Below are 26,926 nucleotides of genomic sequence, written 5' to 3'. Positions count from 1 at the left end.
GGGTGAAGGGAGTTCTCGTGGTTGAGCAGCTATACTAAAATGTAACATGGACGAAATGTAACAAAATGGGGAGTGAAATGGGGACAGATAACGATAAAACTCTTATCACGCTAGATTACCAATTATCTGCGAAATGGGATGAAATGCTGTTGGTATTTGCTTCCGAGATGTATTGTGGCAGCAATTTTGCATTAAGCATATTTAGTAAGAGTAATCTACGATATGAAGTTCATTTTGCCATAATTGAGTGCATGTAATGAAATGTACCGTAATTTCAGGCCTCATTTCATGTTTTGGTATAGCTTGTGGCTGAGGGATTAAGGTACACGACCACGTTGTCCGTGAGGATCCACAGGTTCTGGATTTGGTAGTGTTTATAAACTAGGTAGCAGACATTTTGCAAGTGTGTTAATACGAGTATATTATGCAAAACGTCTATGAGCTGGAATGGCGTGCCAGTCCAGAATGTTTTTATAACCTTAGACCTCAAGTTTTCAGAATAAGAACTCAACCCCTTTTATTCCCTGTTAATTATGTAATTTTTAAAATTTTAATTTACCAATGTATTTATAAATTTAGGTTCTTGTTATCATATACAGTATTGTTATTTTATTACTTCTATTTACTACTTCTATTTTGTCATTTGATTTTTAAATGGACCTCAATGGAAATGTTTTCACTTTCTTGCATCATCCATGTATTTTTAACGTAATTACAATTATATTATGTACTTAAGGAATTAAAGTATGGTTAATCCACTAAAATGAACAGGTACCTTATATTTACACAGTGTGTGAATTTACACTGCATAAGAACACAGCTTTCAGAAAATCAATTGACAGCATCACTGTCGACTTAGGAGAAAGCCTGTAAAAATCCATAAATTAGCTGCATTGTTGTTTTAGCCTCAGTGTTCAAAGTGTGTGAAAAAAGTAGCGCCTTATAGTGTGGAAATTACGGTAAAACCCCAAAACCTCAAACTCCCACGGTGCATTGCAACACAACATCCATTGTTCACTGGTTAGCCAATATCGCTAATTTCTTAGAAAATATTAGTCTTAACTTCTTGTTTTCGCAACATTCATCTTGACCCAAAATACATAACCATACCAAACGGTAAATGTCAGCTCTCCCCAGTTTCTCCCTGATCAAAGCTATCGTGCGCATGAACACAGAGGCCACTTGGCTGTTATAATCTAGACACATATGCAGTTTGACTGATCTGACCAGGGCGTCACTCAAGGGACTAAATCTTTGCATTTTGACAGCAGTGTAGAATCCTTTGCTGTCACATAAAAAACAGGACATCTATATAATTCTGCCAGACAATGTATGTTCCAAAATGTGGCTTTAATGTCAATAAATCAAATATAAAACTTGACAATGTCTATGGTTTAAGTGTATTATCAGATGAAGCAACCATCATTGCAGAGAGGAAAAATAGTTACACTATATCTCACATGGTAGAGAAGGTTCTCTACTATGGAAACCACCTGGACAACTGAGAGCCTACACAGAAACATATCTCATGTCTAACACTGGTTAGATATGATTTACTACAAAACAGCACTGGATGTCCCACGAGCAAAGAATGAGGCTCCTTTATCATGAACTTTATACTGAAAAAGTTTCTTATTTGTGCGCTGCCCATCACATCGTCTCTGCCTCCAATACACCTCCACCTGAAAATTCAAAAATATATCATTACTGCAGGACTTCATCATATTTATCTATCTATCCATCTATAGATATATACCTATATATACATATACACACACAGTACATACTTATTCTATAACCGATGTGCAGCATGTGTCACTACTGGCTGTTTATTTTAACTGTTGGGAGTCAGAGTTTCTTAGTAGAACTGTGAACTACATGAATAAATCCTAGGTTCCTGTATTCAAACAATGTACAGGAAGTTATTCAGACCTAACCTAAAGGTTTACTCAAGCAGGGGAGTTCTGACATGTGCAGCCATGGAATTGGTTAACTCAGAGGATCATTATTATGACAAAATAATCAAGTGTAACTGGAATATTTTTAAAATCACAGTAGTGATTTTAAAAATATGATCCATTTCAGAATGTGATGAAAGTACTGCTCAGCAATTAATAGCTTGAGTAGTTATACTCAAAAAAGAATGTTTGAGTATAAGGTGCAACATTATTAAACAGGAAAAAGACATATGTCATACTTTTGAAATATGGCTTGTGTCTCACACTATCTGTGAAGTCTTCATGTCATTAGAGGTTTTGTTTTAGCTTTATGTATTTAATATTAATTTAATGAAGTATTTTAGGTATTCACCAGCAATACCAACTTCAAATGTACACAATTAAGAATATTTCTTTGTCTAATCTAAAATTTACTAAAAAAGCAGGTCATCATTTGCAAGGCAGACAGCAAATTAATTTAACAATCAGTACCCTCATTATTACTTAATTTGGACACAATCTCTATCTTTAAAGACCCTACCACACAGAAAAAAATTATTTTAAACAAAACTGTGATGCAAGTGTGTGCTGCGAGCTCTTCGTTGATATAGTGGCAAGTATACCCTGGCTGTCATGCAAAAGACAGGGGTTTGATTCTCCAACAGAAGACTTTTCTTTTTTTCTTTTTTTTTAAACTCCCTTCATATCAACATTTCTTGTTTGAGTTTTTCTTTGGGTTCATGTATCTCTGTAAGATTTGGGTTAGGATGTCACATCACAGCTGTAATAATATCCTACAAACACCTAGTTACGGTTACCGTAATGATATCCACTGCCTTTTTTAAATTGCTTCTTCAGTTTTTAGTTTGTTTGTTTAAAAAAAAGGAAACCCACGTGTACTTTTATTTTCAATACTTAAGCACATTTGACATAAGAAATGCAATTCTGATGCTTAATTACAGTTAATGTCCGATACATTGGTAGTTATATTCTAAAGGTTTACTAAATTATTATTTTTTTTTTTTTTTTTTTTTTTTTTTTTTTTTTACCAGTTATTGCTTGTAAGATAGCTGTACTTTTAATGAAGTGCCACTTTCTGGAACTTTATACATCAGGGCAGAAGTATAAAGTACAGTATAAAGCAAGTAATAATTCAATCACAACAACTGAAACACATACACACACACACACACACACACACACACACACACACACACACACACACACACACACCTGCCCATGGATGTCCCTGCAGAAGCCAGTGGGGAGACCCCGCACATGAAGAGAAAGGCTACATTGGTGGGTCAGGCCCTTCAGGAGTCTCTCTGAGCCTTCATCGTCTCCATCGTCTTCCTCCTCTTCACCATCACACCGTGTTAGCATCACAACATTCCCCTGCAGATACAATTCAAATTATTACTCATTCTTTATATCCGTTTATTCCAACTAAGGGTCACCGTTGAGCTGGAACCTATGTCAGTAGTCACTGAGCGAAAGGCAGGGTACACCCTGGACAGGCTGCCAGTCTATCACAGGATCACATATAGACCAAGACATTCACACCTACGGTCAATTTAAAGTTTCCAATTTACCTACCCTGCATGTTTTTGGAAGTGGGGGGTGTTAACTTCCCACACTTGGAAACGTGTTATCACGAGAGGTGACGAGATGTGATGTTTTTTCCTTCTTTGTTCAAAAGGGAGTAATGGCTGAATAAAGAAACTTTCAATGGTACCAGAGACGTTGTGTTTTGGGTATTTACACGGTAGCAGAGGATGGTTTCCAATTATTAAATAACGCTAAAGTTTGACGAAGCCAGGCCGTACAAATACTGGAAAAATGAAGTTAGTATTTGGAGACTTGTTACGGACTTGGACAAGAAGAAGCAGTGGCAGCAAGACTCAAGATGGAGTTTTTTTTTTCACAGATCAAAGGCCACTGGGCAAATTCAGACGGAGCAACAGCTCGTCTCAGAGCGGCCAGCGGCACCTGCAGCAGGGTACAAATCCACTCGACATATATGGTAAGCGAACAAAATGCGCCATTTGTCAGTACACATACCATTGGGCCAAAGATTGTCCTTGCCGACAAAATGAATTAAAGTTAACAGAAGATGAAAAAGTGGAGGAATGCAATATTGCACTGTTTACCAAAGTTATGACTGACTCCAAGATCTTCCTAACTGAATCACTGGGATCAGCCATTATTGACACTGCATGCACGCGTACTGTGTGTGGTGAAAAGTGGCTGGACAGTTACATTAAAGACTTGAGTGAAAGTCAAATCAACAAAATGCTGAAAACAGAATCTCCAAGCTGTAGACCATTCAGATTTGGAGAAGAGCAAGCGGTACACTCCAACAGAAAAGTGAAACTTCCTGCTAAGATCGGTCAAACAAAGTGCCACACTGAAACTGAAGTTGTTTCTGCTGACATCCCCTTGCTGTTGAGCAAAATGTCTCTGAAAAGAGCAGGAACTATTTTACATATGGAAAATGACAGAGTTGTCATGTTCAAGCAACCAGTGCCTTTGGAGCTCACTAATTCGGGACACTATTGTGTGGACATTAGAGATGAAGGTGCTCAAGTGAGTGGCAATGAAAGTGAAGTTCTTGTCCTCACAGCAGAGATGTCAACAAAAGAGAAGCGTAAAGTTGTGCTGAAGCTTCACAAGCAGTTTGGTCACGCAGACCGGCTGCAGCGGCTCATTCACAGCTCTGGGAATACTGACACAGAGTGTCCAGTCATTTTGCCGGAGATCATTCGTGACTGTGAGATATGTCAGAGTTACAGCAGGACCAAGCCCAAGTCAGCTGTTGGTTTGCCACTGGCCTCAGAGTACAATGAGACAGTGGCAATAGATCTACACGAGTTGGAACCTGGCGTGTGGTACCTGCTCATCAACCATTTCACACGCTTCAGCACAGGAAACACTGTCAGGGCCAAGAAACCCTCGGAGATCGTCAATTCCTTCATTCATTCATGGATAAGAGTTCATGGTTCACCCAAGTGGTTATTTACTGACAACGGTGGAGAGCTTAACAATGAGGAAATAAGAGACATGGCAGAAAACTTCAACCCTGAGACCAAGACTACAGCAGAATACAGTCCCTGGAGCAACAGGCTGCTGGAGAGACACAACATGACACTAACTGAAATCCTCCTGAAGGTGAAAAAAAAAAAGAAAACGGGTGCAGTTGGCAAATTGCCCTAGACTGGGCTCTTATGGCCAAAAACAGAATGATCACTGTGCATGGTTACAGTCCACATGAGCTTGTGTTTGGACACAGTCCTAATCTTCCTTCTGTTTTGGTTGATAAACTACCAGCTCAAGAGGGAACTTCTATGAGTACTAAAGTAGGGCAACATCTAGCAGCTTTACATGCTTCAAGGAGGGCTTTCACAGAGGTGGAATGCTCAGAAAGGATAAGAAGAGCATTGTGTAAACAGCTCAGACCTACAGATGAAAAGTATGAGACAGGAGACAGAGTGTACTACAAGTGAGCAGACACTACAGAGTGGAAGGGTCCTGGTGTAGTTATTGGTCAGGACGGAGCTGTTGTGTTCATAAGACACGGTGGGATTCTGGTCACAGCACATCAGTCCAGACTCAAAGTGAATGCACAGGATGAGGATAAACCCATACTGCCCAGTCTACCAGAAAATGAGAAAGAAAATGAAAACATTGTTCATACTGATGTAACAGAGAGTTCAGGTGATGAGATGAGTCTTAATGGAGAAGAACAAGTCACTGAAAACAGAGACAGATGAGAGAGAAAATGTTAGTGGAACTAATGAATCACACAGTGACACAGAGAGTGGTGTAACTAATACTCATGGTTTTCGTAATGTCAAACTAAGAACAGGCCAGATCGTCACATTTACAAAACAGAGATGATGGTACACGGCACACTGCCAAAGTTTTAGGCAGAGCAGGAAAAGCCAAGGGGCAATACAAAACTGGTACGACATGGAACATCTTGAACTTGATGGCAGTGAAGGACAAAAACAAGCGTTAGACATGTCACAGGTTGATAATCTTCACACTGAATGTGATAACACAAATGCTGACGTACTCATTACAAAAGACATTTCTTTTGATGCTGCTAAACAGCAAGAGATTGAAAACTGGAAAAATAATGTCTATGAAGAGGTTACCAACAAAGGTCAAAAATGTGTTTCAACCAGATGGGTCTCTACTGTGAAAGAAACATCCAAAGGTATTGTTCCAAAAGACCGCCTTGTGGTGAGAGGTTTTGAAGAAGTCAATATTCATGAGTTACACAAAGATTCCCCCACATGTGCATCAGAGTCGCTAAGGCTGCTGTTAGCTGTGATCTGTCAAAACAAATGGAAAGTTCATTATATCGATGTTAAATCTGCCTTTTTGTAAGGTATGGAACTCACAAGAGACATTTACATTCGCTCCCCACCTGAAGCAGGCATGGACAATGTTTTGTGGAAACTGAAGAAATGTGTCTATGGACTTGCAGATGCTTCCCTCTACTGATACAATAAGGTCAAAGAACTGATGCTGGGCACTGGTGGCAAAATGTGAAAAGTTGATCCTGCAGTGTTTTACTGGCAGAATGAGCATGCTGAGGTAAGAGGAGTACTGGCATGCCATGTGGATGATTTTTCTTTGGGCAGGGTCAGAGCACTTCGGTACTAAAGTAATCCCACTACTTAGAGTAGTGTTCAGAATAATAGTAGTGCTATGTGACTAAAAAGATTAATCCAGGTTTTGAGTATATTTCTTACTGTTACATGGGAAACAAGGTACCAGTAGAGTCAGCAGATTCTCACAAATCCAACAAGACCAAGCATTCATGATATGCACACTCTTAAGGTTATGCAATTGGGCTATTATTCACAATAATAGTAGCATCTGCTGTTGATGCTACAAACTCCAAACTATTATGTTCAAACTGCTTTTTTAGCAATCCTGTGAATCACTAAACTAGTATTTAATTGTATAACCACAGTGTTTCAAGATTTCTTCACATCTGAGAGGCATTCATTTTGTTGGTTTAGAACCAAGATTTTGCTTACTAGTGTGCTTGGGGTTATTGTCTTGTTGAAACACCCATTTCAAGGGCATGACCTCTTCAGCATAAGGCAACATGACCTCTTCAAGTATTTTGACATATCCAAAGTGATGCATGATACCTGGTATGCGATATATAGGCCCAACACCATAGTAGGAGAAACATGCCCATATCATGATGCTTGCACCACCATGCTTCACTGTCTTCACTGTGAACTGTGGCTTGAATTCAGAGTTTGGAGGTCATCTCACAAACTGGCTGCGGCACTTAGACCCAAAAAGAACAAATTTACTCTCATCAGTCCACAAAATATTCCTCTATTTCTCTTTAGGCCAGTTGATGTGTTCTTTGGCAAATTGTAACCTCTTCTGCACATCTTTTATTTAACAGAGGGACTTTGTGGGGGATTCTTGCAACTAAATTAGTTTCACACAGGCGTCTTCTAACTGTCACAGCACTTACAGGTAACTCCAGACTGTCTTTGATCATACTGGAGCTGATCAATGGGTGAGCCTTTGCCATTCTGGTTAGTCTTCTATCCATTTTGATGGTTGTTTTCCATTTTCTTCCACACGTCTCTGGTTTTTTTTTCTCCATTTTAAATCATTGGAGATCACTGTAGATGAACAGCCTATAATTTTTTGCACCTGCGTATAAGTTTTCCCCTCTCCAATCAACTTTTTAATCAAACTACGCTGTTCTTCTGAACAATGTCTTGAACATCCCATTTTCCTCAGGCTTTCAAAGAGAAAAGCATGTTCAACAGGTACTGGCTTCATCCTTAAATAGGGGACACCTGATTCACACCTGTTTGTTCCACAAAACTGACGAACTCACTGACTGAATGCCACACTACTATCACTGTGAACACCCCCTTTTCTACTTTTTTTTTTTTACTAATAACCCAATTTCATAGCCTTAAGAGTGTGCATATCATGAATGCTTGGTCTTGTTGGATTTGTGAGAATCTACTGGTACCTTGTTTCCCATGTAACAATAAGAAATATACTCAAAACCTAGATTAATCTTTTTAGTCACATAGCACTACTATTATTCTGAACACTACTGTAAGTCTGCTTTTCATGTGGGCCGTGAAGAACATGACAGTTTTTCTTATGTGGGCATGGACATTGTGACTGTGGCTGGAGGAGTGGAGGTGCATCAGCACAATTATATTGACAACTTACAACCAGTTCATTTACAAGCAGCACTGGCTGTACAGAGAAATGCACCACTAAATGAGACAGAGAGAAAACTGATGTCAAAAATAGGACAGATTTTGTGGGTTGCTAAACAAACAAGACCAGATGTTATGTTTGATACAAGTAATCTGGCATCCAGTATTAGAAATGCCACAGTCCATTCATGAAGTGAACAAAGTGATTTGTAAAACTAAAATCAGAAAAGGTCACACTTAAATTTCAATACTTGGGCAACAGTAATGATTTCAGTTTAGTGGTCTTCAGTGATGCCCCTCTTGGCAATCTTACAGATGGAGGTACACAGGGAGGAGCTTTAACTGTCCTCATGGGAAAAACAGGAAAGTTCTCGCCTCCGTTTTGGCAATCTAAGAAAATCAGATGTGTGGTAAGAAGCACACTGGCTGGAAAAACCCTTGCCATGTCAGATGGTACTGACAATGCTACAGGGAGGAAAATAATTTCAACACCCTGCGATTTTGCTTAGAAATCATGGAGGGATCTGAAATTTTCATCTTAGGTGCATGTCCACTGTGAGAGACATAATCTTAAAAAAAAAAAAAACAAAAAAAAAAATCCGGAAGTCACAATGTATGATTTTTTTTAATAATTTATTTGTATGTTACTGCTGCAAATAAGCATTTGAACACCTATCAACCAGCAAGAATTCTGGCTCACACAGACCTGTTAATTTTTCTTTAAGAAGCCCTCTTATTCTGCACTCTTTACCTGTATTAACTGCACCTGTTTGAACTTGTTACCTGTATAAAAGACACCTGTCCACACAATCAATCACACTCCAACCTGTCCACCATAGCCAAGACCAAAGAGCTGTCTAAGGACACCAGGGACAAAACTGTAGACCTGCACAAGGCTGGGATGGACTACAGGACAACAGGCAAGCAGCTTGGTAGAAGACAACTGTTATGATTATTTATTAGAAAGTGGAAGAAACACTGTCAATCTCCCTCGGTCTGGGATTCCATGCAAAATCTCACTTTCTGGGGTAAGGATGATTCTGAGAAAGCTCAGAACTACAGAGCAGGACCTGGTCAATGACATGAAGGGAGCTGGGACCACAGTCACAAAGATTACATTAGTAACACATGATGCTATCATGGTTTAAAATCCTGCAGGGCAGCAAGGTCTCCCTGCTCAAGCCAGCACATGTCCAGGCCTGTTTGAAGTTCACCAGTGACCATCTGGATGATCCAGAGGAGGCGTGAGAGAAGGTCATGTGGTCAGATAATACCAGAATATAGCTTTTTGGGATCAACTCCACTTACCATGTTTAGAGGATGAGAACAACCATCCAAGAAAACCATTCCAACCGTGAAGATGGGATGGAAACATCATACTCTGGGGGTGCTCTTCTGCAAAGGGGACAGGGCGACTGCACCATATTGAAGGCATGAAACCATATTGCTGCTCACAGATCATCACCTGTTTTCTAAGCCTAGCTTCTACTACTCTTTCCCATAACTTCATGCTGTGGCTGATCAGTTTTATGCCTCTGTAGTTGGTGCAGCTCTGCACATCACCCTTGTTCTTGAAAATAGGAACCAGCACACTTCGTCTCCACTCCTCAGGCATCCTCTCAGTTTCCAAGATTTTATTAAACAATCTGCTTAGAAACTCTACTGCCATCTCTCCTAGACATTTCCATGCCTCCACTGGAATGTCATCTGGACCAACTGCCTTTCCACTCTTCATCCTCTTCATAACAGCCCTCAATTCATCCTTGCTAATCTCTTGTACTTCCTGATTTACTCTCACCACATCGTCCAGCCTTTTCTCCCGCTCATTTTCTTTATTCATCAGGTCTTCAAAATATTCCCTCCACCTTCTCAGCACACAGTCCTCACTTGTCACCACATTACCATGTGCATCTTTTACCACCCTAACCTGCTGCACATCCTTTCCTGCTCTGTCCCTTTGTCTGGCCAATCGGTACAAGTCCCTTTTCTCCTTCCTTACTGTTCAACTTCTTGTACAGCTTGCAATATGCCTTTTCCTTTGCTTTTGCCACTCTTTTCGCCTTACGCCGCATCTCCTTGTACTCCTGTCTACTTTCTTCATCTCTCCAACTATCCCAAAACGTTTTCGCCAACGTCTTTCTCCTTATGCTTTCCTGGACCTCTTCATTCCACCACCAAGTCTCCTTGTCTTCCTTCCACTGTCCAGATGTCATACCCAGTACTGTCCTAGATGTCTCCCTCACCACATCTGCAGTACTTTTCCAGTTGTCCAAAATTGCTTCCCCTCCAACCAGTGCTTCTCTCACCTGTTCGCTAAATTTCACACAACAGTCTTCCTCCTTCAGCTTCCACCATCTAATCCTTTGTTGAGCTCTCACTCTCTTCTTCTTTACCTCTAAAGTCATCCTACAAACAACCATCCTATGCTGTCTAACGACACTCTCTCCTGCCACCACCTTACGGTCTCTGATTTCTTTTAGCTTGTATCTCCTATAAAGAATGTAATCCACCTGTGTGCACCTTCCTCCACTCTTATGTTACCCTGTGCTCCTCCCTTTTCTTAAAGTAGGTATTCACTACAGCCATTTAGATCCTTTTTGCAAAATCAACTACCATCTGTCCTTCCCCATTCCTATCCTTGATACCATATCTACCCATTACTTCCTCATCACCTCTGTTCCCTTCACCAACATGCCCATTGAAGTCCACTCCTATCACCACTCTTTCATGCTTGGGCACACTCTCCACCACCTCATCTAACACACTCCAGAAATCTTTTTTCTCCTTCATCTCACAACCTACCTGTGGGGCATATGCACTGATAATATTCATCATCACCCCTTCAATTTCCAACTTCACATGCGTCACTCTGTCAGACACTCGCTTGACCTCCAACACACTTTTAACATACTCTTCCTTTAAAATGACCACAACACCATTTCTCTTCCTGTCCTCACCATGGTACAACAACTTGTACCCACCACCAATGCTCCTGCTCTTACTTCCCTTCCACTTGGTCTCTTGCACACACAATATGTCCACCTTTCTCCTCTCCATCATATCAGCCAGCTCTCTCCCTTTACCAGTCATACTACCAACATTCAAAGTCCCCACTCTCATTTCCACCCTTCTAGTTTTCTTCTTCTCCCTGCTGTTTGTGGAAACGTTCGCCTCCTCTTCTTCGTCATCTTCGCCCAGCAAGAAAAGTAGCATTAAAGAACTCATAGAAGCAAACAAAATAAAAGAGGTTTTCTGGTCAGAAGCCAAGTCACAACTCGCCAATTGACTAAAAAAGGTGCTTCCTCTCTTATGCCTTTTAAGGCACTGGATGAGGGCAGTTTGCACTGTTAAAGGTATTTGCACTAATAACCATTTAATTATTTGGGTGCTGTTTTTGTTAAAGCACACTTAATTTTTTTTTTCATAACTGTTGTGTGTATTATCAGCCAAGGTAACCTTTTGATAATTGTTAATTGCCACTTAGAGAGAGAGCGAGACTGTTAACTTCTCACACCTGGAAACATGTTATCGCGAGAGGCAGTGAGACATGATGGTTTTTTTTTCTTTTTTCTCTTCTTTGTTTGAGAGGGAGTAATGGTGGAATAAAGAAACTTTCAATGGTACCAGAGATGTCTTGTTTTTTGGTATTTACACGAAGAAGCCGGGGCACCTGAAGGGAACCCACACAAACATGGTGAGAGCATTCAAACTCCATGCAGAAAGTACCAGCTGGGAAGTAATCCTAGGACCTTTGTGCTGTGAAGCAACACTACTAACAACTAAAATACCACACTGCCCCAAATTATTATTTACAGTGGTTAATTTGTAAAACTGTGTCAGTCCGTGTGGGATTTTCCCCATCTGCTGCCTGCAGAACAGCACACCACACCTTTCACTTTCTCCTTGCAGGTGGTGACCCCACATGAAGGAAACACTACGTTGAGCTGAGCTGGACCAAACCCCACACTTGTCAATCTGGCCACCAAGCACTCTCCTGCGAACTCCCTTCCTCGGCCTGTCTCCAAGAGGAGGCCCCAGTTTCTCTAATCTGGGCCAGGTGACTATCATTGTATGTGTATATCGTAAAGTGTCTCTCTGAATTTGCCAAGGGTGGCCCTACCAGGAGCTAATTCTCCCGATAATACAGCTCCTAGGATCACAACAGTACACAAACCCCTCCACCACAATAAAGTGGTCCAGGGATCTGGGAGGGACTATTTGTGGAGCTGCTGCTTCTTTACATCAAAAGGAGCCATCTGAGGTGGTTCGGGCATCAGCTGAGGATACCCCCTGGTCGCCTCCCTAGGGAGATCTTCCAGATATGTACAACTGGAAGGAGGCCCTGGAGAAGACCCAGGACACGCTGGAGGGATTATATTTCCCAGTTGGCTTGGGAACGCCTCGGGATCCCCAAGGAATAGTGACAAGACTTGGCAAAGGAATGGGAAGTGTGTGATGGGCTGCTACCATGACAACCCAGATAAGAGGCAAAAAAAATGAATGAATGAATGTATGTCGTCACAATATCAAGGGTCACCCTACTTTCAGCATGTAACGGCATTAAGCAACCACAGAAGGGAAAATAATAATAATTTAACCACTCATTCAATTGCAGCATCTCTGCATAAAATGTTTAAACATCAAAATGTTCCGTGTCCATTTCTGCTGTTTTTGCCTTTATGAGCAGATGATTATGTTTGAAGTCTGTAGGGGTTACACAGTACTCAAGAGGGCTGAACCCCTCCCGGTAGTTTTAAGTGGTGAGTGAACTCAAAGACTGACAGGAGACGGACTTAAAAACCAGATGCTGTATTAAAAAAGATAGTCAACTACAACAGCGCTAGGATCTCAAAGCAAACATCTCATGCACCGTAACATACAAGAGCCCAGACATTAAGGTCAGGTTGCTTCTTAAGCCTGCACTCGGCCCGCCCTCAGGTGGGCAGGTTTAGCCCTGCCATGTGGATCATTGGAGTTGTGTGACTGGTTGTGAAAAGTTGTGCGTTGATGAGGTAAGCGGGTGACATGATCACGTTGTTATGTTCAAGGGTATGTGTCATAACAAAACTTTGTGATGAATGTGTTTGTGTCAGTGTGATAAGCAAATAGAACATTTCATGGTGCCAAGGTTTGTCCCAGACAGAAAGGTAGCCCTGGTTTCATCAGTTTAGACTGTATGCAAATGATGACATTTTTTGGCATGCGTCATGGCTGCACATAAAGCAGCCAGGTCAAATCCAGTTTGTAATATTAAGTGGTCTGAGGACATTTGGACATGCGGCTTGGAACATTCCATCCAACAAGTCATTAATCTAATATATAAGGCTGACTGGACCGTGTGTGCGTATGTTTGTTCACTATGCACAGCCACAGTAATTAAACAACTGACACCAAACTTGCTATGGTGACTGGGGGCACCAAGGGGGAGGTCACCGGGGCCCTTAGGTTGAAAGCGTACATACGCTTTAATTACAATCAGGACCCACTCACTGAGTGGTTGGGCTAAATCTGGAGACATCATGCTTCTCACATGGTCAGCTATATGTAAGATGCTCCCGACTTGGTCACCCTGATGGACTTTTCATTTGTGCACCTCAGGGTCACACTGAGAACATTACATATATCTCACAGCATTGCAGTGAAATGACATGCTATCACCTTTTTATCATCATCCACTTCAGTCTCATGAATTTCACAAATTGCTCTGAAAATTAATGATGACAACATACACACAATGCAATGCAACTTACTACACCTTAACTAAAGTGACATGAAATACACAATGACATGGCTAAAATTCTTCTCTATTACCCGTGCGTAGAACAGGTAAACTCAGCTAGTGATTTCGCCCCAGGCAAGATGGTGCCATTGTATGTGACCTGCCGTCGGCACTCGCTTCTTTTGTCAATTTTATTATAATTTATAATTCATAATTCATTTTCTTATGTGAAATAGTATATACATAGTATAATAAAAGCACACATCAGTACATTAAAATACAATATTAAGCACTCGTAAAAAATAATTTAAAATCCCATCAATATTATAAGGTTAAAAAGAAGCACACATCGAGCCTCAAGTAATCTTGATATAAAAATACAATCTTTTGTACCATATGAACTTAAACAGAGGTGGTATAATATCTGTCATAATTTTAAAAGAATTTACATCAGGTGAGAGTACAATGTGTTCAGGGAGGCTGTTCCACAAACATACAACTCTATTACTAAAACTAAACTTTCTAATATTAAGACATGATCTTTTCACTTCCACAGTGAGTTCATGGCCTCTAAGGCCAAGATACCTTCATCTAGTAAATAAAGCATTGGGGTGTATTGCCTCAAAACCATGTAGAATTTTATACATTTCAATTAGGTCACCCCGAACTCTTCTATCCTCAAGAGTTGTTAAACCTAATTCACTTAATCTTTCTTCATAACTCAAATTTTGCAACCCAGGTACCAATTTGGTTGCACGTCTTTGAACTTTTTCCAGTAACAATTTATCTTTTTCAAAATATGGTGACCATACTTGTACACAGTACTCAAGATGAGGTCGCACATAACTTTTATACAAAACTAAAAATGACTGTCAATAAATGTAAATGCTCTCTTAATCATACCTAGAACACTATTAGCCTTAGCAGCAGCTTTGGATCGTATTTTGAGAAAGACAACCTGTTGGTAATTAAACCAACTAGATCTTTTTCCTCACTTACAGAATTTAACATACTACATTCATAAAGTACTCATGACATGGATTTTGATGACCTACGAGGGCAGGCTGAAAAGTTCTAAGGCTCCCCATGAAGGAGTAATGCATTAACTGCATTGTAGTGAGCCTTAGAACTTTTCAGCCTACCCTCGTACATGTAATACTTTACACTTATCTTCATTAAAACCTAATAACCATTGTTTTGACCATAACATTAAATTGTCGATATCTTTTTGCAAATTTTCTGAGTCAACTAGGGACAAGATTGGATGATACACCTTGGTGTCGTCTGCAAAGAGTTTACTTTTACTTGATATTGCACCAGGCAAGTCGTCAATAAATAGTAAAAATAGGACCGGCCCTAGGACCGATCCCTGAGGCACCCCACTAGTTACACTTAACCATTTTGACTTTGCATTGTTAACACATACCCGTTGTTTCCTGTCTCTAAGGAAATCTTCAACCCAATAACAAAGTTTACCAACAATATCATAGGTCTGAAGTTTATAAATTAATCTGGAATGAGGGACAGAATCAAAGGCTTTTTTGAAATCAAAATATAACACATCAAATGGTAAACCCTCATCATAAAAAGTGGTCCACTCTTCTAGTGTGGTAAGCAAATAAGGGAGACAGGATCTACCTTTTCTAAAACCATGCTGCTCATCACACAGCTTATTAATAGTGTGAGTAACAATGCCATCTCTAACAAGTTTTTCACAAATCTTACATATCTGAGAAGTGAGACTTACTGGTCTATAATTTCCAGTTATACACTTATCCTTCTTAAAAATGGGAATTACATTAGCAAACTTCCAAATATCAGGTACTTTACTTTGGTCAAAAGACTGTCTAAAAATACAAAACAGAGGAAAGTATAACTCATCTGCACATTCCTGAAGGACACGTGGGTGGATCTCGTCTGGACCCATAGCTTTGTTAGGATTGGTTATAAGTAACAATTTCTTGACATCATTAGGTGTAAAAAATATGTTTTCAAGAATGGTTTCATCACTCATTCTATTATGAACAAAAGGTTCTGATACATCATCTCCATATTTACAATGTATGAAATCGTTAAACCTTACATATTGTTCCAGCTAAGGTGCTGAAGGAGGTTTTTAATATTAGATCAGGGTCTGTTCCAGCTGCTTTTAAACATGCTGTGGTGCGACCTCTTCTTAAAAAAACCTCACCTGGACTCATCAGTTTTATCCAATTTTAGACCTGTGTCTCATCTGCCATTTCTGTCTAAGGTTTTAGAACAGGTTGTCTTTTTACAGTTACAATCATTTTTAGAAGACAATATCATCCTTGAAAAATTCCAATCTGGGTTTAGATCGCGACACAGCACTGAGTCAGCACTTTTAAAAGTTCATAATGATATTACTTTGTCAGTGGATGCAGGGAATCCTGCTGTGCTGGTTCTGTTGGACCTCACAGCAGCCATTAATACTGTGGATCACACAGTACTTGTTTCCCGGTAAGAACATTTTATGGGCATTCATGGTACTGCACTTAAGTGGTTTAGATCATATTTGGCTGAAAGGAGCTTTTCTGTCATGATTGGGGACCTCTCCTCATCAACTGCTCATCTGTCTTGTGGTGTGCCGCAGGGTTCTGTCCTTGGGCCGATTCTATTTTCTTTGTACATTCTGCCATTGGTGTCAATTATAACCCAGCACAATCTGTCCTTTCATTGTTATGCAGATGATCTGCAAATCTATTTGCCTGTGAGGACTAATGGGAGTGATGCTTTGTCATCATTATTTAACTGTATTCGCGATGTAAAGCAGTGGCTGTCCCAAAACTTCCTTTACCTGAATGATGGTAAAACGGAGATCATGGTGTTTGAGCGCTCTGGCATACCAAATGTGGTAACAACAAATTTTGGTGCTTTGGCTAACTATGTAAAACCAGCTGTCAAGAATTTGGGAGTGATATTTGACAGCTGTTTGAGGTTTGATCAACAGATAAACTCTGTTGTCAAAGCTAGTTTTTTTTCCAACTTCGCCTTTTGGATAAAATAAAGCACTTTCTCGGTAGACGTGATCTTGAGACAGCCATTCATGCTTTCATCAGCTCCAGACTTGATTATTGTAATGCACTTTATTCGGGCATTAATCAGTCGTCTCTTGCACGTCTCCAATTGGTGCAGAATGCTGCTGCTTGTCTTTTAACAAACACTTTTAGACGTGAGCATATTACGCCCGTCCTGTATTCACTCCACTGGCTTCCAGTTTGTTTTAGAATTGATTTTAAAAATTTAATGTCTGTTTTTAAAGCTATTTATGTCCTTGCACCTCCCTACTTGTCTGAAATTTTAACTTTGCGCACCTACAGTAGGACATTAACGGCACCTGGCCAGCTTTACTTAGATGTTCCAAGGTCAAGATATAAACACTGGGGTGATCATGCTTTTGCGGTAGCTGGCCCAAGACTGTGGAACGAGCTACCTCTTGAGTTACGTACTATTCCTGACCTAGCACTTTTTAAATCTAAGTTAAAGATTTATTTATTTAAACTGGCTTTTAACACTTAGTGGGGAGGTGACATGCTCTGTGTTTTTTTAGGGGAGGTGATGGTCTAGTGGTTAAGGTGTTGGGCTTGAGTCCACAAGCTCATGGGCTCAAATCCCCACCTGACTGGAAAATCACTCAGGGCCCTTGGGCAAGGCCTTTAATCCCCTATTGCTCCCGGTGTGTAGTGAGCGCCTTGTATGGCAGCAACCTGACATCGGGGTGAATGTGAGGCATAATTGTAAAGCGCTTTGAGCATCTGATGCAGATGGAAAAGCGCTATATAAATGCAGTCCATTTACCATTTATGTGCCGTTTTAAAATTTTATTCTATATGCATTTTATTGAATTTGTTTTTAATGTTAAGCACTTTGGACACCAGTGGGTGCTGTAAAGCACTTTATAAATAAATGTTGACTGATTGATTGATTGATTGAAATCAGTAATGACAGCCTACCAGAGGTCCTGCTCATTGGAAATATTGCATCCAATGGACCCATGGAGGGATTTTATGAATAAATCTAGTCCTGACATTCTTACAAAGACATGCTGTGGTAATAAGAATCCAACCTGCAGCTGAGAGCAGACGGTGGCTTTGCAATAGTGGCTGAAGTCCAGAATGGCTCCAATGTGAACCCCCAGACTCAATAGCACACTGAGGTCATCCACCAGCAAAACTGGGGGGCCCCACTTCGCTGTGTCCTCCACCTTCACTCCACCATCGCCAGAACTGCTTACACTAGCACAAACAAACTCATACAGACTCCGCAGGCCAGATGCAGGATCCCTACAATGACAGATGGATTCAGGAAAACGGTAAAAATAGCAAATATGTTAATAGTTTATTTTAGGGTTCAAACTTAGTGATTTTACCTTTTATGCTGAAATCAGAGGCATATTATAATAACAATCACCACCACCCTAGTGATTTGTGAGCAGGCATACTACACTCTGTCAAGTTATTAGTTGCTTGAAAGTATTAAATATCATGGTAGTAACTTTTGTTTTAATTACAGCAAAAGTCCAATATCTACACTCGATGAAATCATACAATAATTATTTTCCATCATGCACATCTTTACATGGTGTGGGAGGAGATGCACTCAAATTCATAACCATACGATACAACAATGAATCACAAAAGTCCAGTTACCTCCCCATGTAGATGTTTGGAACAGAATTATTTTCCTTTATGCACATATTTGAATGGTATGTTATAACTGTGAAATTTCACTGAAATCCACCAAGTGATTTAGGATGGAACTTTGATTTGTTTTTTTGCTGTAATCATATGATTAGTGTAGCATGAACATGTGACTGCTTCAGTGTTTACATGGTCAGAGCTGAAATTTGTCATGTTATTGTGGTTAAGTGTGCTGTTCCCAGTGCGGAAGTATCCCAGTGCCAGACCATCCCTGCACATTCCCCATGTAATGTGGTGTTGCATCAGGAAGGGCACCTGGTATTAAACTCATGGGGACGTTCACGCACAAAACCCCCACATTTGAGACATAGTAATGACAGTTATTAAAAGAAGTTACTTTGGTCTGGAAAGTATTTTAATTTAACCAGGTTAGTCCCATTGAGATTGAGACCTCTTTTGCAAGGGAGACCTGGAAAATTATAAAGTTTCCAAGTCACCTAACCTGCATGTCTTTTAAATGTGGGAGGAAACCGGAGCACCTGGAGGAAACCCACGCAAACACGGGGAGAACATGCAAATTCCATACAGAAAGGACACAGGTGGGAATTGAATCCATGACCTTCTTGCTATGAGGCAACAGTGGTAACCGCAAAGTCACCGTGCTACCCAACAGTATTTCACCTATCTGTGTTACTGACCAGGAGGGAACATTAGGCTCTTTTATGCCTCACATCAGAGAACAACATGATATTAAAGGTGTAACGATACATGCATTTGTATTGAACTGTTTTGGTACGGGACGTTCAGTTCGGTACAGGGCTGTGCACGGGTGAGTTTGCATTGCGTGCATTTACATTCAGTGTTGCCAACCTGGTGACTTTCTCGCCAAATCTGGCAACTTCCCAAACACACTTGACGACTTATTTTCTCAAAAGCCACTAGTGACAAATCTAGCTACTTTTCCTGGCATTACTGGAGACTTTTCTGATATTTGGTGACTGAAAATGAACGTCTCTGTTGTCACCGAGTGGCAGCAGGTCTCCCCCTCCTCTGCTGCAGCAGCCTGTAAAGCACTGAGCGGAGGGATATCTACAATCCTTCACGCTCAAACACTATTGAATGGCAAACCTCACTCGGACTCATTCAGCCTACTGACCTCATTGGCTGTGCTGTGATTAAATAGTCCCCAGACTATGAGAAGCTATTTTATTTTAATAAGTGATGGCCAATTTTAATGGCAAAATAAACAAACCAAGAATCAAGTTTATTTGTGGTTCTAAATATTTTTAAGGTGGTTTTACTCACTTTTTTGCCTCCCCCACAATGTTTTCGTTTTCAAAATTTTATTTAAAAAGATATATTATTAACAAACATTAAATGAACAGTTAATAGAAAGAGATAGTAAATAAAATAAATTATGCAAAACTAAAGGGATTCTTTAACATTATTCTCTTTAAAAAATCCTTATAGAGTGTGACAGTTTTGGACAAGTTAATTTTTCTGGCAAAAAAATCTGAAGGTTGAATAAAACTGAACAGGGCTTCATGCTGGAACTGTTGTGCTGCACTTTACTTGTGGAAAGGTTTTGTTAAAAGCTGTTTACTAGGAATTTATTTTTGTAATATTTTAGACATTTGTTGTTTATTTGAGAACATTTTATTTAACTTATTACCAAGTAGCACTTTGCAATTATTTTATTTTCCTGTTTGTATAATGTTACAATAAATTGCTGGTTTAAACAACAAGCAAATTTAGGTTTTGCATTTTGTCCCCATACTGTACCAAAAATGAACCAAACTGTGACCTCAAAACCGAGGTACGTATTTGATGCTGTTCTTGAAACAATACAAAAAAGTGTCCAAAGGCACAGACATCTAAACCAGTTATTGCTCTCAAAAATACTTTGAGAGACAAAGTCAATGACATCAAAAGAAAAATGATCAAAGTGCGATTGAGATTTTTTTGATGGCCATAACTGAAATATTTTAGTGTATGAAAAGAGACTGTGCAATCAACTCTGAAAAAAGAAATTGTCCATTATGAAAATACTGAGCAGGAGCTATTGCTGCACTGAAACAGGTATTTAAAAGAATGATCTCTTTAATTAAGGTGGTATCGTGTGTAGCAATTTTCACTTTGCATATGAAGGTTTTTTCCAGATTTTGGAATACAGCAGTTATCCTGGACCATTTTGAAAATGGAACTATGCCTTTTAAGCAATGTTGTGCTTTGACGTTTTCCTAAATACATGACCAACGTTCATCCTGTAGTAACTGATGATTCGTTTATGCAGCAGATGCAACTACGAAGAAGTGTAATAAAGCTTCAAATTGTACTTTTTGATACATTTGTCAGAAATTCCTGTTCCATTTTTGCCGTCACGAGTGTAAAGGTTTGGTTGGGTGAAAATGTGAGGAAAAAATACATTGTTTTACAGGAAACGCTACGCTGTAAAATGGAGAAACGTCTATGATTTGTTTTGATTGCAAATTACAGACCTACAGCAAATAAATGTGATGTGGTCAGTGGTGGGCACAGATAACCAAAAAATTTACTTCAATAACAGATAATCAGATAACTGAAAAGTTATCTTTGATAAAAATAAACCAATAAACCACTCAAAAATGTATCGGAAGTTACAGATAACTGATACATTCCAGTGTTGTCTCTGGTACATTTGCAACTACTAACAAGTTGAATTTGAGTTTTAACATCACGATCACTTTAGGAAGCGTCAAAAGCGACAAAAGACACAAACAATGAGCCAGCACTTCTATGTTTGAACATGCTGCCCCCTGCTGGAAGCTACACAGCTATAACACAGATGCACCATGAGAGCAGCCACAAAGCCAGCTCTCTACCGATCACAATGCTCCGGTCAGGCAGAGGTCTTGAAAAATAAAGTCATACTGACTTATGGTTTTGTGTGAATACTGATAGAATAATAATGTCAATTCTGTCATTTGTACAAAGTTAAAATATAACATATCTTTTAATGCTGAATAATGCACTAATTCTGAGGTTTTGTAACAAACACAGACAGATCGCAAAGGATTCTGGGTAAAAGTGCCCCTGCTAAACACTGATTGGTTCAGTCATTCATTATGTAAACCAACACGTTAATGTGACGTGTGTCGTGTGTTGGTGTTTACAGATAAATGTGCTTTTGTAAAATATTCCATTTTTTATTTGTAAAAACAGGCATTTTTACGGAGCCCTGGAAGTGTTATCGCAAAATGTTTTGCATGTGGAGAGAATGTGCGCACGTTTTATTAGTGCTGTGCGCACGTTTTATGATGTGCGCACGTTTTACGATGTTGTAAAACGTGCACTCAATATTGTCTTGACACATAAATGTTGGCTTTACACTGTGCACGTTTTGTCGCTTTTTCAGATGATTTTTCATTTGTGTGAGAATTTTTTTGACCGAGTTTCAGGTTAATCGCGCGTCCTGCATCGTGTAGTGTACATGGAGTAACAAGCTGCGTTTAACATCTCACGACCACCTCCTGATCGCCGATCGTATGGTCGAATGAAAACCAAACCTGTTTGATATTATTCTGGTCTGGCTGCTGAAGAGCTACAAGTATCCAACCACTCGCACTGTGCATGTGCAAACACCTCAGAGCTGTCCTGTAATGTTTTTTTTGTTGTTGTTTTGTTTTTAAACAATCTGTAAAAAAAACAAAACAAAAAAAAAACAATTTGCAAAGACAAAAAGTTGATTTGACAACCATCTGATATAACCGGGGTCAAAATAAATAGAACACTGCCATCTACTGGTGCCCAGACGCTTAGTACTTAGGGCGAATACTGCCATGAACACTACTGGCCAGTAGATGGCAGTAGAGGGCTTGAATACTTGCCAAAACAAAATTCCAGATAATCCGTGTCTGCTACATTTAAGATGCATGGAATTTAACAAACGCAAATACAACAACGTCTATAAACCCAGAGAATATATTCACGAGAGTTTTAGGCACTAGAGTTTAATGTTGTTGTCTGTGGAGCCTGAACAGAGTGTCTGAAATGCATTTGTCCTGTCGTGAACGTACTGAGATTACACTATCCTACCCATAATGCACTGCTGGGCACAGCATGTGCTCACAAAACCTTAAAAATTAGCACATTACTTTAAAACTAAAACATATATCTGATATTTTCACTTTATAAAACTTCAGACATGACAGTAATTTTAAATAACTTGTCCAAAATTAGTTTGGTTAAAATTTGAACCATAAGTTAAAAATGTATGCCTCTGGATGACTTGGGTGATATTGTCAATGTATCAGTATGGTGTTAAAGAAAATTATGTTTTTTTGTGACCAGTTCTCCTTTGCCTGCAGAGGATAAAGTGTTTTTTTTTCTAAAAGCAGCTCTCTTCTGTTTGCAGAGGGTAGAACTATACTCGTACATCTCTTATGCCGCGTTCACACCGGGCGCGACGCGAGCGACTGCAGCCACAGGTTGCCATGTAATTCCTATGTAAGGACGCGTTTTGGCACCAAACCGCATAGCGCGACGCAATGGATGTGAGTGAAGCGACGCGAGTGAAGCGATTTTGAGCGTTTTGCGCGTTTGTAGTGCGATATTGCGTCGCGTCACGTCGTGTCACCCTCCTCCCCAAGTTGAAAAATCTGAACTTTTTCATCTCTTCGCGCCGCGATGACCAATCAGGGACTGAATATGTAGTGACGTGGAGATGTCTGGAGTTTGACTGAAGATGTGAACATGTCCTGTCTCTGGTAGCAGCATGTGAGCAGGACTTATGTCTCTTTTGTCCTTTATTTCACAATTATGACAGTTTTTGGAGCGAGCAGCAGCCCCACAGCAGGGGGAGCGGAGTTTCTTTTTATTTTTATTTTACGTGCGCGCGCGAGGGTCCATGGAGATTATTTTACTTATTAACTACACAGATGTATAATGGTGACTGGTTTCTAAAGACAATTATGACAGTTTTTTGGGAAAGAACAAGGAGCAGCCTCACAGCAAGCCGGAGTTTGTTTCTTTCTTTTTTTTTTTTACGTGCGCACGCGAGCGAATCGTCTGTGTGGAGAATATTTTATTAATTAACTACACAGATGTATAATAAAACAAATGGCGACTGGTTTCTAAACACAATTATGACAGAGTTTTTTGGGGGAAGAGCGAGCTGCAGCAAGCAGTGGAGTTTCTTTTTTTTTTTTTTTTTTTATTGTTTACATGTGCGCGCGTGAACGGGACAGTTGGTCCTCAAACTGGGTCCCGCAGAGGCGGAAGGACCGCTGAAAGCGGCTGTCATCCAGACGCAGCTCCTGCAGCAAATAATGATACTCTCTGTATTGGGAGCTTTTCACAACAACTCGCTCCGTGTGATCAAGGTCCGTCATGATGACTTGACGCCGAGCGGAATGGAAGCTCCTCCTATTTGATGACGCACCGGGGAGAATTTTCGCAGCGAAAGTCCACCCAAGCAGAGCAACACACCGGGCGAAGGATGCGCGTCCGTCGCCACACGACGCCCGCGAATTTGTAGCGTCTGATCACGCCCGGTGTGAACGCAGCATTAGGAAACTTTTAACAGGTAGGTCTCAACTGATTTTAAATTTTAAAAATGTTTGCTGCTGTTCAGCTTGGTTTACTACATTATCGGTCTAAAAGTTATCGGACGACAATTTATCGGAAGATAATTAGTCCAATAATGGTTTTTAAAGTTATCTAAAAAGATAATCCGATCATGAAAACATTATCTTCGATAATTATCTGTTATCGGATTATCGGAAGTGTGTCCACCACTGGATGTGGTAAAATATAAAGTTACAAATACAAATGTGGGCAAGTATGACAGCAACTCGTGACACAATGTGGTCTTAAAAAAACCCAAGAACCATCAATATGATGGGGGCATATCTGAGTTTACCTCAAAAAGTCCACAGTTTGGCTTCCACTGGTACATTCTTGAGAAATTAAAAAAGACAATGAATCCTTCAGTCCTTCAAGGAAAACCAGCTGCCCCCTTTCCTTTGCGCGAGTCAAATTTAAACCCTGCAGACACAGAAAAAAAAAAAAAAATCATACTGCCACCATTAAAAGCCAAGTCAAGTCCAGGAACATGCACTTTTGCTCTGATTCACCACATCCATGAAAGAACAGAACTGCCTTGGGTCCTGGATAGAAACCACGCAGGCAACTAGCTGGTGCATCCCCACATCTCTTATAAGTGTGCAAACCTAATTAAATTCTAAACAATCCAGAGACTCAAAAACATTATTTCAATGTTACACGTCTTCCACCTACAGGTGATATCTTCTGTTTTTGTGTGTGTTTGTCAAATGTTTGAAAATGTCAGCTTATGGCTCTGGGGAATAAGAATGGCTATTCTTGTCCATTTTGTGCCATTTAAGAATTTACAGTAAAGTTTTTAATTAACAGATTAAATGATAATGAAAACAATTTGTTTGTTGGAGCCCCACAATGTAGACAATATTAGGAATAAAGAAGAATGAGGATCTCTGGTAATTCTCCCTTGGCTCAAATTATTGTTTTAATGCTGAAGAAACAGGAAAAAGAAATAAAACAAACCGAGGCAACAGAAAGTTAGGGACCTTTTAGTTTTCAAATTTTGCTTCAGAGTAGGCAACGAAGAAAAAGTTCAAAGACTTGAGAAAATATGATTAAGATGAATTAAGACAACTACAGTGCATAGTGTCATGCGTAATAGTAACATTAAAAAACAAGGGTATTTTCTCAATAACATCTAAAACTAATGCACATTCAACAAGTGAATGTGGCACATTGTAGAGCTGACCGACACTGTCGGACCATTTCTTCACAGTTTCTACAAGTAACAGTACTCTGCACTCTATACATCCAAAGAATCAATCCAAATCTAATCAGCATCTTGATATGCCACACCTGTGAGGTGGGATGGATTATCTCAGCAAAGGAGTAGTGCTCACTAACACAGATTTTGACAGATTTGTGAACAATATTTGAGAGAAACAGGTCTTTTGTGTATGTAGAAAATGTTTTACATCGAGTTCACCTCAGGGAAAAATGGGAGCAAAAACAAAAGTGCTGCATTTATATTTTTGTTCAGTGTACCTTAACCCTAACTTCTGATCTTGAAATTTCTCACTGGATGACAATTATTACTTGGTGCAGCCTGTTTACATTGTGAGGTAAATGGTGCAATTACTGCTAGTCTGCTCAATGACATAGATGGCACCCAACAGCAACGGTCATCTAAAAACCTAAACAAATAAATGTTCTTGACAACGGAGGCAGCAGCAAGGGAAACATTATGAGTTTGAACATTTTAACCTTTCATAAAAACAAATCCTTTACATGAACAACAAATCTAACAATCAGACGAAAGACCCAAAAGAAAAACAAAGAGACAAATGTTTTTCAAATTTTAGTATGATTTAATTTCACATCCTCTTAACCTATAGATAAAACATGTGAAAACAGAAGGAACATAGGACAGAGAACAACACTAAAGACTCACCAGTCTCTGGCTGACTGCACTGTAGTGGCTGAAAGACTGCACCAGACCCAGAAAACACACTCTGCAACGAGCTGAAAGAGAAAACAGCCAGCAAAGAGCTTTAGACCTGGCTTACAATTCCTTCCATTTTGACAGCACATTGACACCTTAAAACTCACCTCGGAGGTAAAAAGAGAGGAAGTGATGAATTAGGAAAGATCCATCAGTCTGTCTGTCAGAGACCAAGATAAACTCTCCCTGCGCACAGTGTAGACAGAACAACACTGAAACACCACGCTGTTCTACAGTCCGTTTGATAATAGTTTGGGTTGTATGTTCTGAAATCGAGTCTGCCAGCTGTGATTATTCGTTGTTAATATTTACCTGTGTGAAGTTGTCCGGAGTGACGTTTAGGATGCTGTTGAGCTCCGTAAACATGCCTGACAGTTTGACAGCTAAAATCAAACATGCTAAATCATTTTAACGTTTGTGTACACAGCTGACCAAGCTAACCAAAACACGAGCGCTCAATGCTTACCAAAAGCTCATATCGCGATTAAAGCTGTATGTGAAAGAAAACGTAAAAAAAAAAAACTGCAAGAATTTACAAGCACATTTAAAAATCTGCGGCTAACTCTATTAGCCTGTAGCAACCACAGACTTCCTTCTTCTTCTCGTAAGGTCACTGAAGCTGAGCAGGTTAATGGCTATATACTGCCACCAACTGGATAGGAGTGTATAATCACTCCCTCCATCTTCAACCGCTTACTTCTAATAATTTTAATTTTAATTTTAACCTTTATTTAAGCAAGTTAGTCTCATTTAGATCGAGATCTCTTTTGCAAGGGAGACTTGGACAATTATAGTTTCCAATCCACCAAATCTGCATGTCTTTGATGTGGGAGGAAACCAGAGCACCC

At 39.8% G+C, this 26,926-nt stretch overlaps 1 protein-coding gene across 1 annotated transcript; it reads right to left on the bottom strand.

Annotated features, from left to right (window-relative positions):
* Positions 1 to 1,331: 1,331 nt before the first annotated feature.
* elp6 (elongator acetyltransferase complex subunit 6) lies at positions 1,332 to 26,649 on the bottom strand. Its single transcript, XM_034174357.1, has 7 exons — positions 26,391 to 26,649; positions 26,186 to 26,264; positions 26,028 to 26,098; positions 24,438 to 24,562; positions 17,965 to 18,181; positions 3,171 to 3,332; positions 1,332 to 1,682 (listed from the first exon to the last, which is right to left on the bottom strand). Exons 1-7 carry the CDS (start codon positions 26,442 to 26,444, stop codon positions 1,557 to 1,559), a joined length of 834 nt encoding a protein of 277 aa, XP_034030248.1. The 5' UTR covers positions 26,445 to 26,649; the 3' UTR covers positions 1,332 to 1,556.
* Between the last annotated feature and the right edge of the window lie 277 nt (positions 26,650 to 26,926).

The sequence above is a fragment of the Thalassophryne amazonica genome, chromosome 7 (genome assembly GCF_902500255.1).
Source record: "Thalassophryne amazonica chromosome 7, fThaAma1.1, whole genome shotgun sequence".
NCBI classification, from domain to species: domain Eukaryota; kingdom Metazoa; phylum Chordata; class Actinopteri; order Batrachoidiformes; family Batrachoididae; genus Thalassophryne; species Thalassophryne amazonica.
The sequence above is the reverse complement of the archived record's forward strand: the minus strand, read 5'-3'. Positions and strand labels throughout refer to the sequence as shown.